We start from the raw sequence: 19,722 nt of genomic DNA, 5'->3' as shown, positions 1-19,722 counted from the left end.
ATTATAGTTTCTACACATGCCAACAGTATGCCATCTTTGTTTAGAGCATTTATCCATGAGCAGTTCTTAAGATCTCATCACCCCCCATTCCTGTTTATAATGCCTTTCTTTGTAATAGTTTGCAAAATAGACAGGTAGGACTGAATACTGTCCTGACAAAGCAATGAACAGATGCAACTCAACACTATGGTGCTTACATTAAACTGTACAAGCCTCCAGGCCAACATCTGGATGTAGCGATATTCTAAACTGGTACACAACTTACTTTGGTTCTGGAATCAAGACTGGATCAAATATCTCATCCAATTTGTGCTGGACCAGGGCTGGCATCTCGCATCTCACAGTGCCGTTGTCATTCTCAATTTCATCCAGATCCAACTGGAACTCGCGCGGAATTGTGTGAGCAGGCTCCGAGTGGCCTCCCATGTTTCGTGCTTGGCTGTGGGGAAAAAACCAAGCTTTAGGACCAAGCCTATGTACAGAATTATGGTAAACCGTGTATGCCATAGCAGTGTCCTTTATTCTTCTATTGCTGTCAGTATGCCAGCGGTTGAGCTCCCGGCGCCGGTATGCTAATTATCCTAGTGTAAGTAATTCTTGTACCCACCCACACATGTACTACTCCCCTGCAGTGTATTGACTGGAAGAAAAAAGTTTGTTTCCCTTAATGTTCCCCCTTTAAACCAGGGGTGCAATAGGACCTTATCCCAGTCTCCCATGCACCTCTGCTTTGTGATAACATGCACTACAAATCTCATTCTAGCATTAAATAATGTAGAGTTTCCTATTGGTGAAGGTAGACCTGGAGCCACTCCTATATGGAGAAAGTCCATAGCAATCCAGGTGTGCAGATTTCAGCAAAGAGGATACAGCGCTGTGTCATACTGATCATGTGACCAAGAGCCGAATCAAACCCCCAGTTGTTGCTGCAAGTGCAGGCAGATCTGATATAGCCAGATTACAGTGTGGTAGAAAGCGCCTAGTTATCAGAGTATGCTGAATCTATTGCAGTAGGCCCTAGCACAGCAAGACTTTGCAGTTATATATGGAAGGATGCACATTATGTCCAATCTTAGTCGTGAGCCCGGTCTTCCAGTATACCTGCAGACAATGGCTTATTGGCCCCTTCGTGTATAGCTGGTTGATCAGGTGATTAGAGTTAATGGAAAAACAAAGTAGTGCAGAAGGAAAAACACAAAGGCACAGCAAGAGGGGAAGGAATAGTAGCAGTAAGAGCCTGAAAGAAATACTTACATCCTATAAGTGCGGTACATTATTCTGTCCAAGGAGAAGCAGTGATAGAAAGACAGAACATTTAGCAGTCTCAGCGTAAAGCCACCCAACATCACAGGCTTAATAATAAGACAAGCAAGTTGTGTGTTCACCGGCCGGGTGCTGAACCTACTTCAGTTTGGAAGACATATCCTCAGGCGGTGCTTTCCGCAGCTGGCTGGTGTTGGCACTTTGTACCCGCTGAGGTTTCTCTTCTACCTGTTTGGCTGGGGCAGGTGTCGCCTGCTTCTTGCCAGCACGTTTTATCCGCTCTTCCAGCATGCTCATGTCTTTCTCGGAGAGCTGCACAACATAAAGTGGATTTGGAAGGGAAGTTACTACGAGGGGTCAGTAAACGATCTGGCAAGCACCATTTCCTCTACACCAATCGCATCCTTACATTTCCAATGAGTTTGAAGATTTGCTCCCCATGCACGTTGTACACGGCCACTATGGTGTTGAGGGCAGCATTGCGTACAGTTGTGTCACGATCTCCAATGTGTACAGCGATTTCCTTCAGCACTTTCCCAGGAGTTGGCTGGCAAACATTCATACCATAGGACTCTACCAAACAGCCCAGCTCTTCCAGGCACTCTGTGGAGCAGAGAAAAGGTGGTTAGAAAAAATTAACCTGCACAAAATGTTTCTAGGTTCCACAGGCAGCACCTGTAGCTCCCGGCACAGACCTGCGCGCTGCTTGGAGTTCTTAGATTTGATCCCTTCCATCACAAAGTTAAACATTTTGCTGGCTGGGTACACCTGGCACATCTTTGTCAGAATGGCACGCACATCCTTCCGTACAAGATCCTTTGGCTCGCCCACCTTAGGGAGCAAAACCACGGTTACCAACTCGTCAGTCCAAACAGAATAGAACAAAATGAAAATCTTATTCATAAAGCACCATATTAAAATAAATGTAATTTGTATAATGATATATGCGTTTTACACGGGGCGATCGTTGGGCGCCACCTACTGGCTACCAGCGCTCTAAACAATTGAATGGCCCTTAAAGTTGGATTACATATAGAAAGCGAAGACTTAATTCTATATTATCAATTAACCCTCACTGTTACTAGTGTGTCCATATCGCTGCGGAAGGGGGGGGGGGGGGGGGAGGTTGGAGAATAGTGTTAAGCGTCGGGATGCCGCTGCATACGTACGCCGTGTTTGTTTAATATACCATACAAGTAGTACCAGTTTCATTCATACTGTACTACACTGTTATACAGTATTACATTTGCTACTGTTTTTGTTTGTTCATTTATCGCTTTTAAAATGTACTGAAGGGGCACAATTAGTAGGTCCGAGATGTATTAACGCAACAGACAGTGTGGCAAACCTGATAATCCGGCACAGGAATTGATCAGTTGTGTACCTGTGTTAAAAATAGTTTTAAACTTTAATATGTAATGGTTTTGCGTGGGGATGGAAGGGGGGAGGGGGGGGGGGGGGGGGGTTGTCAGTTAAGTGGTTAATATATTCTGGGGAAACAGGATTAAACAACCCTTATATGAACAACATATCATTGATTAAATTATTAACACTGCTGTGAAATACAATTCACCCAAAGCCAGTTTTGTGATCTTTAGTCTCTAAGCCAGTGGATCCCAAACTAATAGACCAGGTTTTAAGTATATCCATACTTAGCCACAGGTGACTTAATTAGTACCTCAGTCAGTCAATAAGATTTAACAATCTGTGCTGAGCCATGGATATACTTAAAGCCTGGACAGTTCGTGCTGCTTGAGCACAGAGTTTGGGAACCACTGCTCTAAACTATGGTAGAGCATGGCATCCTGTGCTTTAAATCATTTGTTCAGGATTCACCCCATAAGTAAAGTCATTTTGTCCATGGATCATTGACAATTGTACTACTGCATAGTGCTCAACACCCCACATTCCAAATAAAAACAGAACAAATACTTGTGGGAGCGGTATGGAGTCAGCTGGCCCCTGTGCACCTGGCGGTGTCACCATTATGGCTCTGTTGGGCACCACAGTACACAGCACTGCAGAGCCCTCTGTGCAACTCATCATCCTCCAGCAGCCACTTCCACCATACACAACCCCACACACACACACCTTCAGCAGCAGGTATGGGATAAACGAGGTGGCTTCCAGCTCTGTCATGTGATATTCATCTTGGCTAAGCATGTTGAAGAGCAACTTCAGGTACTCCAGGACCTTCATCAGGACACTGGTATTTGTGTCAAAAAAGCGCAAGGTAAACCATTTAAGTAATAGGTCCAAGCAGCTAATTGCTCCTTCCTTCTCACTCTCCAAATGCTAGAAAGTAACAAAAATTAACAAGTCAGAAGTGCAGCCAAGCAAACCAAACCAAACCACTCCCCCACCCCACATAGGGGAGAAATGATAGTCTTGCAAATAAGGTCTACCACTGGTGGGGGCAGATAAAGGCTATCGCTTATAGGAGGAATGACCGTCATCTTCAATTCATTACACACCTCTGTCATCACAGCCATGGCCTTTATATGACGCTGGAAGTCAGCATGGAAGAGCTCATCCTGTAGCCACTTCGCAATACACGTTGACATTTGTGTTTTGAGCTGTTCAATATACTCATCACGAGGGGCAGGGAAGTTCCATTTCAGAACCTGTAACACAATGCTGTTAATCAGTTTACAAAAAAAATAATAAAAAAATATAAAACAAAATAGGATTTTAATTACCTGCCAGTAATTCCCTTTCTCGTAGTCCATAAGGGATACTGGGGACACTTAGTACAATGGGGTATAGATAAGGTCCAAAGGAGCCAGTGCACTTTAAATTCTTCAACAGGGTGTGCTGGCTCCTGCCCTCTATGGCCTCCCCCACAGCCCAGTCTAGGAAAACTGTGCCCGAAGGTGATTGACATACTTGAGAGGAGGAAACATGACAAGACACCAAGTAGTGAGATTAATGAACCAGCACACCGCAAAACCAAACAAACTAGCAATAGCCAGTGAAAACAGCTGAATCAAACAACGTCACACAAAAATAAAACTTGCAGGAAAGGTCGAAGCACAGAGGCGGGTGCCCAGTATCCCTTATGGACTACGAGAAAAGGATTTACCGGTAGGGAATTAAAATCCTACTTTCTCCATCATCCATAAGGGATACTGGGGACACTTAGTACGATAGAAACGTCCCAAGGCTCCCAGAACAGGTGGGAACATGCGGAGAAGCCTGCAGCACGGTAAGTCTGAATAGGACATCCTCTGTAGCCAGGGTATGAAACCTATAGAACTTGACAAACGTGTTTGTCCCTGAAAAGAAGGCAGCCCGGCATAGTTGCAAGACAGAGGCCCCACAGGTAGCCGCCCAGGAAGAACCCGACCGACCTAGTAGAGTGGGCTTTGATAGACCGAGGAAGAGGCAAGGCTGCGTAGGCCTGTTGAATAGTAAGCCTAATCCAATGGGCAATCCACTGCTTTGAAGCAGGACAACCCTTCTTGTGAGCATCATACAGCACAAAGAATCCGATTTGCGGACAGCAGCTGTCCTCTATACATAGATCCTCAGGGCTCGCACAACATCCAAGGGGTGAAGTATGGTATGCCGGCGGACGGGCTCATGGCGACCATCATACCGGTGCCGGGAGCCCGTCCGCTGGCATACCGACAGCGTGGCGAGCGCAAATTATTCTCCCTCCAAGGGGGTCATGAACCCCCACAAGGGAGAATAGCTGTTGGTATGCAGGCGCCGGTATACGGTGCGCCGGGATCCCGACATTCGGCAACCTGAAGACCACCCCATCCAAGGACTAAGGTATGGAGGAAGTGGCCAAAGCAGTCGGAACCACAATAGGCTGATTCAGGTGTAATGCAAAAACCATCTTAGGCAGGAACTGGTGACGAGTCCTGAGCTCCGCTCTGTCCTCATGAAAGACCAGGTAGGGACTCTTGCAGGACAAAGCTCCAAGTTCCGAAACGCACCTAGCTGAAGCTAATACCAAGAACAACATAATCTTTCACGTAAGGAACTTGTACTCAACCATCATCGGTGGTTCAAACCAAGAGGATTGCAGAAAGGTCAAAACCACATTCAAATTCCAAGGTGCTGTGGGCGGCACAAAAGGAAGCTGGATGCGAAGGACACCCTGTAGGAACGTCTGGACTTCAGGCAAAGCAGCCAATTTCCTCTGAAAGAAAATGGACAAGGCCGAGATCTGAACTTTTAATGGAGCCCAACCGTAGGCCCATATCCACACCAGCCTGCAAAAAAATAAATATAAACTACAAAAAGTGCCCCAATTTGAAATCCGCTGCCATATACTTTCGGCCCTTATATCAGGAGAAGTATCATTTCCATATATGGTGGTAATGCTTTGACGCGACAGCTTTTCTGCCCCGAATCATGGTTGTAATAACCTTACCCAAAATCCCCTTCTCAGCTAGAAGGTTCTGCTCAACCGCCACGCCATTAAACAAAGCCACCGGGAAGACGAACGGCCCTTGCTGTAGACGATCCTCCCGCAGTGGAAGAGGCCAGGGATCTTCTATTGCCATGGTTAGAAGATCCCCGTACCAAACTCTTCTAGGCCAATCAGGGGCAATGACAATTGCCTGAACTCCCTCTCTTCGGGTTCTTTTTTAGAATCCTGGGGAGCAACGGAATCGCAGGAAACGGGTACACCAGCCGGTAAACCTACAGCGTTGTCAACGCATTCACTGCCGCCGCCAGAGGGTCCCTCGTCCTGGAACAATAGTACTGAAGCTTGTTGTTGAGTAGAGGCGCCATCGGGTCAATCTGCGGACAGCCCCACTGATCTGTAATTTGTCGAAATACCTGTGGATGGAGACCCCACTCTCCTGGGTGTAGGTCGTGACGAATTAGGAAGTCCACCTCTCAGTTGTCCACTCCTGGAATGAATATGGCAGATACTGCCATTGCATTACTTTCTACCCAGAGGAAAATCTTGGATACCGCCCGCAAGCAGGCCCTGCTCTGTGCCTCCCTATCGAATGACGTACGCCACAGCCGTGGCGTTGTCCGACTGAACCTGAATGGCTTGACCTTGAAGCAGAAGAGACGCCTGTAGCAGAGCATTGTATATTGTCCTGAGATCCAGTATGTTTATTGGAAGAACGGCTTTGTGGCTTGACCACCAGCCCTGAAACTGTGCCCCTTGAGTAACAGCTCCCCAGCCTCGAATGTTCGTATCCGTGGTCAAGAGAATCCAATGTTGGATCTCGAAGCTCCGACCCTTCAGGAGGTTGGAGGTTTGCAAGCACCACATGTGAGAAATCTTGGCCTGAGGTGAGAGACGTATGACTCGTTGCATCTGCAGATGCGAACCTGACCATTTCTTCAGGAGATCCAGTTGGAAGGTCCTCACATGGAATCTGGCCTCATAGGATTCCCTCCATCATTCCCAACAGGCGGGTGCAAAGATGTACCGAGACCAGGTTTGGTTGCAGAACCGCTCGAACTCAATCATGAAGTGTCCTTGCCCTACCCGTAGGAAGGAGGACCTTCTGAGCCACCGTATCCAAGATCACCCCGAGGAACTGGAGATGCTGGGTCAGCTCGAGGTGGGATTTTTGTAAGTTTAGAATCCAACCGTGACGCGACAACAGGGATGTCGTGCGGCAGATGCTGTCCAGTAGTTGTTCCTTTGATCTTGCTTTTATCAACAGAGCGTCCAGGTAGGGGGACAATGTACACGCCCTGAATCCTGAGTTGGAACATGATATCCAACATCACTTTAGTGAAGACCCTTGGAGCCATGGATAGGCCAAAGGGCAGCGCCTGGGACTGGTAGTGTTCATCCAGCAGAGCAAATCTGGGGTAGGCTTGATGAGACAGCCATATCGGAATATGGTGGTACGCGTCCTTTATCCAGAGAGACTAAGTACTCCCCCTCCTCCAGACTTGAGATCACTGCTCACAGACTATTTTGAACCGGAAAACCCACAGATATGGGTTTAACGATTTGATGTTCAAAATAGACCTCACTGAAAAGTCTTGGTTTTGGTACCACAAAAAGGCTGGAACAACCACCATCGCTCTGTTGTTGAAGCGGCACTGGAACAATGACTTGGGTCTGAACAAGTTTTTGAATGGCCTCTTGTAGCGTAAGGCTCATGTTCTCTGAAGCCCGTAAGCCTGACTTTAAGAACCTGTGAGGCAGAGAACTTTCAAACTCTAGTTTATAACCCTGAGATCGGGTCTTTTACCCAAGCAAACGAGAAATAGTGAGGGGAAACCGCACTGGTATAAGAAATTGTAGTGTATATCTAATAATTTCCTCTAAAAAGACTGATTCAAGTAGAAGAAATTACTTCTTATTTAGCTAACCATACAAGTATCACTTAATTTTATGTCTGAATATTGCATCAATGTGACCAGAAAGAGTAGACAGTAGTATACTCTTGGTGGGGAGCACTCTATTTCAGATGGACTATTATGTTCAAATACAAACAGCTGATAAGATCATAAATATTTTATTAGTCTCACATTAAAAATAAAAGTTCCAGTATTTCTGATACGTGTCAGTAAACAGCAAAAGAAAATATAAAATTTAATTTAATAATTTTACAGCTAAAAGCTGATTGGTGATCGGCCGGAATGTATCTGTCAAAATAACATAATATGGGATTTTTTGAGTGGTGTCCTTATACTGTGAAAATATATGACCATCATATATCCTGCATAAATCCCATAGGGAAGAGTTGTTGCAGGGGATTCAATCATAGGTCAAAAAAACGAAAGTGCCAATTTTGTTAGCCTTCATGAATAATAATAATAATAAAAAATTATTATAAACAATAATAATCCCCCCAGTTGGAGATAGTGAGGTCTCAGGAAGTCCGCTTCGCAGTTATCCACACCCGGATTGAAGATGGCTGATATGGCTCTTGCATTTCTTTCCGCCCAGAAGAGTATCTTTGATACCTCTAGCATACAGGCTCTGCTTTTCGTCCCCCCTTGTCGAAAGATGTACGCCACAGCGTGGCATTGTCCGACTGTACCTGGATCGCTTAATCCTTGAGCAGAGGAGATGCCTGAAGCAGAGCATTGTAGATTGCCCGAAGTTCCAGAATATTGACTGGAAGGAGGCTTTCGAGGGCTGACCACCTGCCCCGAAACTGCACCCCTTGGGTGACAGCTCCCCAACCTCGCATCCGTGGTGAGGAGGGTCCAATCCTGAATCCGGGAAACCCCTTCCCTGGAGGAGATTGGAGGAGGAGAGGGAGGAGGGAGGACTGAAGCCTTGAAAATCCAGGCATCCAACTCAACCCCAAAAAGCCATTCCCCAGAAAAGGGGAGGGACTCCACATTACATTTGGATTCTGCATCTGCAATCCACTGACGCAACCACAAGGTCCTGCGCACCGCCATGGCCGACATCCAAGCATTGATGTTCCCCATCTCCTTGAGGGAATCGCAGAAGACACAGGTAGTGTCCTAAAGGTGTTTCAGTAGGGTAACCCCTGATGTGTGGCCCCGCAATGAATGCAGTGTATATAGATTTTAGGGTAGTCTATCTTTCTATCCCCAAGATCCTTCATGGTAAAAAAGCCTGGGGCGAGAGACTGAGACATCCACCCCAAGAGGTTCCTCCCAAAATTTTCTACCTTGAGGAGCAAATGGGAAAGTGCGCAAAAAAAAAAAAAAAAAAAAGCTGCAGAGATGTGCATCCTCTCCTGAGGGCACTTTTTCTAAACTGCCTGTGGGAGGGGGCACAGAGGGGAGGAGCCAGCACACCCAGATGAAGAAATTTAAAGTGCACTGGCTCCCCCAATATACCTTATGGATACTAGAGGGAAAAAAATAGGGATTTTTGTTTGAGTCCATCTGGGGGACGCTGCGCCGTTACTTGTGGGTTAGAGATGTATGGTAGTGGAGTTTGGCACAGAACCTAACAAACTGCCTCCTCCCCCCTCTAACCCCTCCCATCTCCTTCCTGCCCAGCCATCAACTCAGTTAACGTTTAACCAAGCCAAAGGAGATGGACCAGAAAAAATAACCAAATAAACCAGACAAACCAACGGGAGGGATCGCAGCGTCCTCCAGATGGACTCCGAAAGCTTTTACGGTAAGTAAACAAAAATCCCCATTTCTCTGTCATCCATCTGGGGGACGCTGCGCAGTTACTTGTGAGATTTCCCAAAGCAAGCTAATGAGAGGAGGGAGACGTAGCCGGCATAGCAGTCTGTAAAATGTGACGCCCAATAGAGGCAGTCTCTAAACGAAAAGTATGAAAACGGTAACACTTAGTGAAAGTATGGACTGACTACCAGGTCGCCGCCCTGCACAGCTGCTCAATAGATGCGCCACTGCGAACAGCCCAAGAGGCTCCAACAGCTCTAATTGAGTCAGGGAGTGAGACATTTGAAGACACGTATGCCTGTCTGATGACCGAAGTTACCCAACGGGCCACCGTGTTCTTTGACGCCGGCCAACCTCGTTTGGGAGCATCAATACCAAAAAGGTATCCATACGACGGAAAGATTCTGTGCGAGACAAATAAATACGTAAGGCCATGACAACATCCAAGAGAGCCAAATGGGAGTTCTCCCCGGAAGCAGAAGACGGAGCAAATGCTGGAAGGACAATGTCCTGATTTAAATGGAAGGCCGAAACAACCTTCGGAAGGAAAGAAGGTTAAGGGCTATATGCAATTCACGGCGAATCGCGGCAATTTTTCGCCGTTTTTTAATTCGACTCAATTCGACAGGTGAATTCCGGCAGGTAGCTGCCGGAATTCACCATATTCAATGAAAAACGGATTCGACAGACCCGCGGGCGAAAATCGGCCGATTTGGCGGATTTTGCCGCGATTTTAAAAAACGGGGAAAAAACGGGGAAAACCCGGAAAAAAAATGGCGTGGGGTCCCCCCTCCAAAGCATAACCAGCCTCGGGCTCTTCGAGCTGGTCCTGGTTCTAAAAATGCAGGGAAAAATTGGGCAGGGATCCCCCGTATTTTTAAAACCAGCACCGGGCTCTGCGCCTGGTGCTGGTGCCAAAAATACGGGGGACAAAAAGAGTAGGGGTCCCCCGTATTTTTAACACCAGCATCGGGCTCCACTAGCTGGACAGATAATGCCACAGCCGGGGGTCACTTTTATGCCGTGCCCTGCGGCCGTGGCATTAACTACCCAACTAGTCACCCCTGGCCGGGGTACCCTGGGGGAGTGGGGACCCCTACAATCAAGGGGTCCCCCCCCCCAGCCACCCAAGGGCCAGGGGTGAAGCCCGAGGCTATCCCCCCCCCCCCCCCCCATCCAATGGGCTGCGGATGGGGGGGCTGATAGCCTTTTGTGATAATAAAAAGATATTGTTTTTTCCAGTAGTACTACAAGTCCCAGCAAGCCTCCCCCGCAAGCTGGTACTTGGAGAACCACAAGTACCAGCATGCGGGAGAAAAACGGGCCCGCTGGTACCTGTAGTACTACTGGAAAAAAAATACCCAAATAAAAACAGTACACAGACACCTTGATAGTAAAACTTTATTACACACTACCGACACACATACTTACCTATGTTGACACGCCGACTGCCACGGTCTCAGACGATCCGAGGGTACCTGTGAAAAAATTATACTCACCTTCCAGCGTCCAGAGGTACATCCACGTCCAGATATAAATCCACGTACTTGTTAAAAAAACAAACCGAACACCCGCTCCATGCCGGACTGAAAGGGGTCCCATGCTTTCACATCAGACCCCTTTCTCCCGAATGCCGGGACATCACGTGACTCCTGTCACTGAAGTCCCTTCAGCCAATCAGGAAGCGCTACTTCCGTGGCGCTCACCTGATTGGCTGTGCGCTGTCTGTGCTGTGACAGCGCATCGCAAAGCCGCTCCATTAGTTTCAATGGTGGGAACTTTGCAGTCAGCGGTGGGGTTACCTGCGGTCAGCCGCTGACCGCAGGTAACCCCACCGCTGACTGCAAAGTTCCCACCATTGAAACTAATGATTGGTTTTAGAGACCTTTGTGTGACAGCTGTCACTGACAGGTCTCATTCGTGGAAAGGGGTCTCATGTGTCAGCATGGGACCCCTTTCAGTCCGGTGGTCCGTGTGTTCGTTTTCTTTTTTTGCCAAGTACGTGGATGTATCTCTGGACCATGGCTGAGGCGAGTATATTGATCTTTTATTTTCAGGTATCCGTGGATTTTACATGGAGAAGAGGACCGATGTCGGCGTGTGAACATAGGTAAGTATGTGTGTGTCGAAGTATGAAATAAAGTTTTACTGTCACGGTGTGTGTGTCCTGTTTTTATTTGGGTATTTTTCCCCCAGTAGTACTACAGGTACCAGCGGGCCCGTTTTTCTCCCGCATGCTGGTACTTGTGGTTCTCCAAGTACCAGCTTGCGGGGGAGGCTTGCTGGGACTTGTAGTACTGCTGGAAAAAACAATATTCTTTTCATTATCACAAAAGGCTATCAGCCCCCCCCCATCCGCAGCCCATTGGATGGGGGGGGGACGACGACAGCCTCGGGCTTCACCCCTGGCCCTTGGGTGGCTGGGGGGGGGGGCCCCCTTGATTGAAGGGGTCCCCACTCCCCCAGAGTACCCCGGCCAGGGGTGACTAGTTGGATTTTTGATGCCACGGCCGCAGGGCACGGCATAAAAGTGACCCCCGGCTGTGGCATTATCTGTCCAGCTAGTGGAGCCCGATGCTGGTGTGAAAAATACGGGGGACCCTTGCTCGTTTTGTCCCCTGTATTTTTGGCACCAGCACCAGGCGCAGAGCCCGGTGCTGGTTTTAAAAATACGGGGGATCCCCTGTCAATTTTTCCCCCGCATTTTTAGAACCAGGACCAGCTCGAAGAGCCCGAGGCTGGTTATGCTTTGGAGGGGGGACCCCACGCCATTTTTTTTTTAAGGATTTTACCGTTCCAGCAATAAAAAATAAAAAAAGAATATTTTAAAAAATATATAAATAATATTTGTGCATCCAAAAAAAAAAAAAAAAAAAAAGTACCTAATCCCTTCTAATATAAATAGATATGCTATTCCTAAAAAAAAAAAAAAAAAAACACCAAAAAAAACATGTTTAAATTTTTTTTTATTGTTTTCACCCTCCAAAGTGTGGCGGATTGAAAATGACGAATTTGCTGTCTAAAAGCACTGCTGTCGAATTTCCAAACTTGAATTGAATATGCGTTTGTCGAATTGCAGCACTTGTATCATTGCAGAAAAGTCGAATTTGCAAAAATTCGAATTTCAAAAAGTCGAATTTTGAAAGTCCGTTTTTTGGTCGGAAAGCACTGAATTGCATAGGCAAATTTTTTTTTTGGGCGAAAATGACCCGAAATTCAACAATTTCGGGAATTCGACCGCAATTGCATATACCCCTAAGTCCTCAGAACCACCCGGTTATCATGAAAAACTAACAATGGTGGCCTGCAAGAAAGCCGCCAACTCAGACACCCGTCTAGCTGAGGCAATAGCCAAAAGAAAAACAACTTAGTGTTAGATAACGTAGTTCAACAGAAACCAACGGCTCAAACGGAGGGTTTTGAAGGGCCGTAAAGGACTAAGTTTAAAACCCAGGGAGGAACCGGAGGAATAAAAGGTGGTTGAATCTGAAGTACTCCCTGAAGGAATGTCTGAACCTCTGGAATGATCGCTAGTTTCTTTTGAAAAAGAACCGTCAAGGCCGAAACCTGACCCTTTAGTGAAGAAAGTCTCAGACCCTTATTGAGACCCTCCTGAAGGAAAGATAGTAAACGAGGAAGTTTAAAAACAAATGCGGAGTCAAGCCCCGCTATTCGCACCAAGCGATGTAAATACACCATACCCTATGGAAAATGCCACCGGTTTCCTAGCCTGAATCATCGTCTGTACAACAGAATGAGAAAAACCCTTTAGCTCTTAAAATGTTGGATTTAAGACCAAGCCGTCAAAGCCAGCCGACTTAAATCTGGGTGGCGACAAGGTCCTTGAAGAAGATCTGGTCGCAGGGGGAGACGAAAGGGTTCCCCAACGACCAAGTCGCGCAGAAGAGTGTACCACTGTCGGCGTGGCCAATCTGGAGCCACCAGAATGATTGCAAGACCTTCTCGCCGAATGCGGTGAAGTAGACATGGAATCAGTGGGATTGGCGGAAACACGTATCCCAGTTGAAACTGCCACGGGGCTGTCAGCGCATCGATTAGAAATGCTTGAGGATCCTGAGTCTGCGAGCCGTAGTGAGGAAGCTTCTTGTTGAGACGAGACGCCATAAGGTCTACGTCGGACATTCCCCAGCGGGTCAAAAGAGATAGAAACACTTCCTGGTGAAGTTCTGATTCTCCCAGATGAATCGTGTGACGGCTCAAAAAGTCCGCCTCTCAGTTCTCGACTCCTGGAATGTGAATTGCGGATATTACCGGAACCCAACAGTCCGCCCACGTGAGAATCTGAGCAACTTCTCTCATGGCGGACCAGCTTCGAGTTCCTCCCTGTTTGTTTATGTAAGCCACTGCTGTGGCATTGTCGGACTGAACACGGACTGGATGACCCTGTACCATGGTTTGAATCTGAAGGAGTGCATACCGGATTGCCCTCAACTCCAAAATGTTGATCTGTAATTTCGACTCCTGACTGTTCCAGCGCCCTTGGAAGTGATGAGTCTGAAACACCGCTCCCCAACCGCTGAGGCTTGTGTCCGTGGTGACCATCATCCAAGACCAAATTGTGAACGGCGCTCCTTTTGTCAAATTGTTGCTGTGAAGCCACCAGTGAAGTGACTGACGAGTCTTTACCGACAAGCGAATCAACTGCAATTCGCGACGTGGTACCATCCGAGTCCAACAGCTGAGAATCTGAGCCTGAAGAGGACAGGCATGAAATCTGGTGTATGGGACTACCTCAAAGAATGATACCATCTTGCCTAATACCTGCATGCATCTGAGAACCGAAACTACCGGTAAGTGCAACAGTGTCCGAATTCTGGACTGCAGATCCTGAATCTTGTCCGAAGGAAGAAACACCTTCTGGCTGCTGGTGTCGAATAAAAGTCCCAGAAAAATGATTTTCTGGGAAGGAAGTAAAGATGACTTTGGAAAGTTTATTATCCATCCGAATGACTGCAGAGTCTCTATTGTTAGACACAGGTTCTGATAGAGAATCGCCTCTGACGGGGCCTTGACTAACAGATCGTCCAAGTATGGAGTGAGGTTGACCCCCTGACAACGGAGAACCGCTACTACATGACCCATATCTTTTGTAAACACCCAAGGAGCCGTGGATAGACCAAAGGGAAGAGCCTGAAACTGAAAATGCCAAGGTCCGACTGCAAATCTCAGAAGAGATTGATGACCTATCCAAATAGGGACATGTAGGTAGGTGTCTTTTATATCTATTGTAGCCAAAAATTCCCCTGGCTCCATGGCGGCGATAATTGAGCGAATGGATTCCATTTTGAACTTTTGGGTTGAGATATGGGTTGAGGGCCTTGAGATTCAGAATGGGTCGAAACGAACCGTCCGGTTTGTCTACGAGAAAAAGACCAGAGTAAAAACCCAGACCCCCCTGTTGAGTGGGAACCGGAAGGATTACTCCATTTTGTAAGAGGGTTGCTGTTGCCTGAAGAAGAGCTTGACGTCTGGAGGGATCGTCTGGGAGAGGAGAGGAGTGACGAATAGACGGTATGGAACTTGTTCGAGATCCAACATATATCCTCTGGATATGAGCCCCATTACCCACCGATATGGTTTCGACAGGAGCCACACCTCCTTGAACTGAAGTAAACTTCCTCGATCCCTCCTGAAGTCTTGAAACGTCATGCAGCAGGCTTGTCGGTAGCCTTACTGGTTGGTCTGCGAGTAGCCCGAGATCCTCTACCTCTGAATGACCCGGCTAAGGACAAGATACGGTGGGAATCCCCCCCAAAGGTGGACAAAGCGTTGACACGCTTATCCAAAAAGGTAGCGCTGCCATGTCAAGATGCGCAACCCTCAAGGATCCTGCTGATCGCAGGCAGGAGACTACCTTGAAGTCAATTTACACACATACTGGTAAATTACTCAGACCGGCGATAGCATCGGCTTGGGTTTGTAGTGCGGTAGCAGCGTGGACAGATACTTTATCTGCTGATATTGATACGCTGGATAAGGAAACCATTTTATTGACCTTGGGTCATATGAAGGATGCGGTCCTATATATATGAGGGTTGCTCAGAGAGATGTGGGCCTACTGGGTACCAGAGCCAACGCTATGGCGATTTCTGCTAGGCGAGCCCTATGGACCAGACAATGGACGGGTGATGCCGACAGAGGCATATGGAGGTTTTGCCTTACAAGGGTGAGGAATTGTTTGGGGAAGGTCTCGCGGACCTGGTGTCCACAGCTACTGCAGGTAAATCAACTTTCTCTGACGTCCTAGTGGATGCTGGGTACTCCGTAAGGACAATGGGGAATAGACGGGCTCCGCAGGAGACTGGGCACTCTAAAAGAAAGATCAGGTACTATCTGGTGTGCACTGGCTCCTCCCTCTATGCCCCTCCTCCAGACCTGTTAGAATCTGTGCCCGGCCCGAGCTGGTTGCACACTAGGGGCTCTCCTGAGCTTCTAGAAAAAGAAAGTATTTATTAGGTTTTTTATTTTCAGTGAGATCTGCTGGCAACAGACTCACTGCTACGAGGGACTGAGGGGAGAGAAGCGAACCTACCTGCTTGCAGCTAGCTTGGGCTTCTAAGGCTACTGGACACCATTAGCTCCAGAGGGATCGAACACAGGGCCCGACCTCGATCGTCCGGTCCCGGAGCCGCACCGCCGTCCCCCTTGCAGAGCCAGAAGACAATCCTGAAAATCGGCGGCTGAAGACTTCGGTCTTCATTAAGGTAGCGCACAGCACTGCAGCTGTGCGCCATTGCTCCCTATGCACACCACACACTCCGGTCACTGATGGGTGCAGGGCGCTGGGGGGGGGGGGGGGGGGGGGGGCGCCCTGGGCAGCAATTAGAGTACCTTACATGGCTAATTGACACATAATACAGCTTTTAAGCTGTATATGTGCATAATCCCCCGCCATTATACAGATAAAAAAGCGGGAGAAGTCCGCCGAGAAAGGGGCGGGGCTGTCTTCCTCAGCACACCGGCGCCATTTTCTCTTCACAGCTCCGCTGGAAGACAGCTCCCCAGGCTCTCCCCTGCAGTTTCCAGGCATCAAGGGTAAAAAAAAAAAAAGAGGGGGGGCACTAAATTTAGGCGCAAACTATATATAAAAGCAGCTATAGGGAAAATCGCTTTTGTTAGTGTAAATCCCTGATTATATAGCGCTGTGGTGTGTGCTGGCATACTCTCTCTCTGTCTCCCCAAAGGACTTTGTGGGGTCCTGTCCTCAGTCAGAGCATTCCCTGTGTGTGGTGCGTCGGTACGGCTGTGTCGACATGTTTGATGAGGACGCTTACGTGGAGGCGGAGCAGGTGCCGATAAGTGCGATGTCGCCCCCTGCGGGGCCGACACCTGACTGGATGGATATGTGGAAGGTATTAACCGACACAGTGTCAACTCCTTGCATAAAAGGTTTGATGACGCAGCTTTGGGACAGCTGGCATCTCAGCCCGCGCCTGCCCAGGCATCTCAGAGGCCATCAGGGGCTCAAAAACGCCCGCTACCTCAGATGGCAGACACAGATGTCGACACTGAGTCTGACTCCAGTGTCGACGAGGATGAGACAAATGTACAATCCACAAGGGCCATCCGATGTATGATTACGGCAATGAAAAATGTGTTGCACATTTCTGACATTAACCCGGTTACCACAAAAAAGGGTATTAAGTTTGGGGAAAAAAAGCAGCCAGTGACTTTTCCCCCATCTGATGAGTTAAATTAATTGTGTGAAGAAGCGTGGTGTTCCCCAGATAAGAAACTAGCGATTTCTAAACGGTTACTAATGGCGTACCCTTTCCCGCCAACGGATAGGTTACGCTGGGAGACATCCCCTAGGGTGGACAAGGCGCTCACACGCTTATCAAAAAAGGTGGCACTGACGTCTCAGGATACGGCCGCCTTAAAGGAGCCTGCAGATAGAAAGCAGGAGGCTATCCTGAAGTCTGTGTATACACTCAGGTACTATACCGAGACCTGCTATTGCTTCAGCATGGATGTGTAGTGCTGCAGCAGCATGGTCTGATTCCCTGTCAGATAACATTGATTCCCTTGACAGAGATACTATTTTGCTAACTATAGAGCATATTAAAGACGTAGTCTTATATATGAGAGATGCACAGAGGGACATTTGCCGGCTGGCATCCAGAATTAATGCAATGTCCATTTCTGCCAGGAAAGTATTATGGACTCGGCAGTGGACAGGTGATGCTGATTCTAAAAGGCACATGGAAGTTTTGCCTTATAAGGGTGAGGAATTGTTTGGGGACGGTCTCTCGGACCTCGTGTCCACAGCAACAGCTGGAAAATCGACATTTTTACCTCAGGCTTCCTCACAACCTAAGAAAGCACCGTACTATCAAGTACAGTCCTTTCGGCCTCAGAAAGGCAAGCGGGTCAGAGGCGCGTCCTTTCTGCCCAGAGGCAGGGGTAGAGGGAAAAAGTGCACCAGACAGCCAGTTCCCAGGTAAAAATATCCTCCCCTGCTTCCACTAAGTCCACCGCATGACGCTGGGGCTCCACAGGTGGAGCCAGGTGCGGTGGGGGGCCGTCTCCGGAACTTCAGCGACCAGTGGGTTCGCTCACAGGTGGATCTCTGGGCTCTACAGGTATCTCAGGGATACAAGCTGGAGTTCGAGACGTCTCCCCCTCGCCGTTACCTCAAATCAGCCTTGCCTGCTACTCCCAAGGAAAGGAAGGTAGTACTGGTGGCAATTCACAAGCTGTACCTCCAGCAGGTGATAATCAAAGTTCCTCTCCTTCAACAGGGACGAGGTTACTATTCCACAATGTTTGTGATACCGAAACCAGACGGTTCGGTGAGACCCATTCTAAAATTGAAATCCTTGAACACTTATATAAGGATGTTCAAGTTCAAAATAGAATCGCTCAGGGCGGTTATTGCAAGCCTGGAAGAGGGGGATATTATGGTGTCACTGGACATCATGGATGCTTACCTTCGTGTCCCCATTAACCCACCTCACCAGGAGTACCTCAGGATTGTGGTACAGAACTGCCATTACCAATTCCAGACGTTGCCGTTTGGTCTGTCCACGGCACCGAGGGTGTGTTCCAAGGTAATGGCCAAAATTATGATACTCCTTCGAAAGAAGGGAGTTATAATTATCCCGTACTTGGACGATCTCCTTATAAAGGCGAGGTCCAAGGAGCAGTCGTTGATTGGAGTAGCACTCTCTCAGGAAGTGCTACAACAGCACGGCTGGATTCTGAATATCCCTAAGTCGCAGCGGGTTCCTACGACGCGTCTGCTGATATTGGGCATGTTTCTGGACACAGAACAGAAGAAGGTGTTTCTCCCGGAGGAGAAGGCCAAGGAGTTGTCATCTCTGGTCAGAGACCTCCTGAAACCAAAACAGGTGTCGGTACACCATTGCACGCGAGTCCTGGAAAAGATGGTAGCTTCTTACGAAGCAATTCCCTTCGGCAGGTTCCATGCAAGGAATTTTCAGTGGGACCTGTTAGACAAGTGAGGATCGCATCTTCAGATGCATCGGCTGATCACCCTGTCCCCGATGGCCAGGGTGTCTCTGCTGTGGTGGCTGCAGAGTGCTCATCTTCTCGAGGGCCGCAGATTCGGCATTCAGGACGGGGTCCTGGTGACCACGGATGCAAGCCTCCGAGGTTGGGGAGCAGTCACTCAGGGAAGAAACTTCCAAGGACAACGGTCGAGTCAGGAGACTTCCCTACACATAAATATTCTGGACCTAAGGGCCATTTTCAATGCCCTAAGGCAAACAGAACCCCTGCTTCAAAACCAGCCGGTGCTGATTCAGTCAGACATCACGGCTGTCGCCCATGTAAACCGACAAGGCGGCACAAGAAGCAGGATGGCGTTGGCAGTAGCCACAAGGATTCTCCGATGGGCGGAGTATCACGTGCTAACACTGTCAGCAGTGTTCATTCCGGGTGTGGAAAACTAGGAAGCAGACTTCCTCAGCAGGCACGACCTCCACCCGGGAGAGTGGGGACTTCGTCCAGAAGTCTTCACGCAGATTGTGAACCGTTGGGAATGGCCACAGGTGGACATGATGGCGTCCCGCCTCAACAAAAAGCTAAAAAAGTATTGCGCCAGGTCAAGAGACCCTCAGGCGATAGCTGTGGACGCACTAGTGACACGGTGGGTGTACCAGTCGGTTTATGTGTTCCCTCCTCTTCCTCTCATACCCAAGGTACTGAGGATAGTAAGTAAAAGAGGAGTAAGAACTATACTCGTAGTTCCGGATTGGCCAAGAAAAACTTGGTACCCAGAACTACAAGAAATGATCTCGGAGGACCCATGGCCTCTGTCTCTCAGACAGGACCTGCTACTGCAGGGGCCCTGTCTGTTCCAATACTTACCGCGGCTGCGTTTGAAGGCTTGGCGGTAGAACGCCGGATCCT

At 48.3% G+C, this 19,722-nt stretch overlaps 1 protein-coding gene and 1 non-coding gene across 12 annotated transcripts in view; both read right to left on the bottom strand.

Moving 5' to 3' along the window:
- CKAP5 (cytoskeleton associated protein 5) overlaps positions 1-19,722 on the bottom strand; it is a 334,214-nt gene that overhangs the window by 117,626 nt on the left and 196,866 nt on the right. For 8 of the 11 annotated variants that reach the window (XM_063944545.1, XM_063944546.1, XM_063944541.1 and 5 more), the window contains 7 exons: positions 3,738-3,887; positions 3,355-3,558; positions 1,959-2,094; positions 1,673-1,866; positions 1,406-1,575; positions 1,255-1,278; positions 266-439 (listed from right to left, as the gene is read on the bottom strand). In XM_063944545.1, coding sequence (XP_063800615.1) covers positions 266-439; positions 1,255-1,278; positions 1,406-1,575; positions 1,673-1,866; positions 1,959-2,094; positions 3,355-3,558; positions 3,738-3,887 — 1,052 coding nt within the window. The remainder of the gene's footprint in view (positions 1-265; positions 440-1,254; positions 1,279-1,405; positions 1,576-1,672; positions 1,867-1,958; positions 2,095-3,354; positions 3,559-3,737; positions 3,888-19,722) is intronic. The other 3 variants (XM_063944548.1, XM_063944549.1, XM_063944551.1) reach the window with 1 other exon arrangement.
- On the bottom strand, positions 3,209-3,316 carry LOC134971128 (small nucleolar RNA SNORD67). Its single transcript, XR_010190253.1, has one exon. It is a non-coding gene; the product is annotated as a small nucleolar RNA SNORD67 (small nucleolar RNA).

This window comes from Pseudophryne corroboree, chromosome 11 (genome assembly GCF_028390025.1).
Source record: "Pseudophryne corroboree isolate aPseCor3 chromosome 11, aPseCor3.hap2, whole genome shotgun sequence".
NCBI classification, from domain to species: domain Eukaryota; kingdom Metazoa; phylum Chordata; class Amphibia; order Anura; family Myobatrachidae; genus Pseudophryne; species Pseudophryne corroboree.
This window is presented reverse-complemented; position numbering and strand designations above follow the sequence as displayed.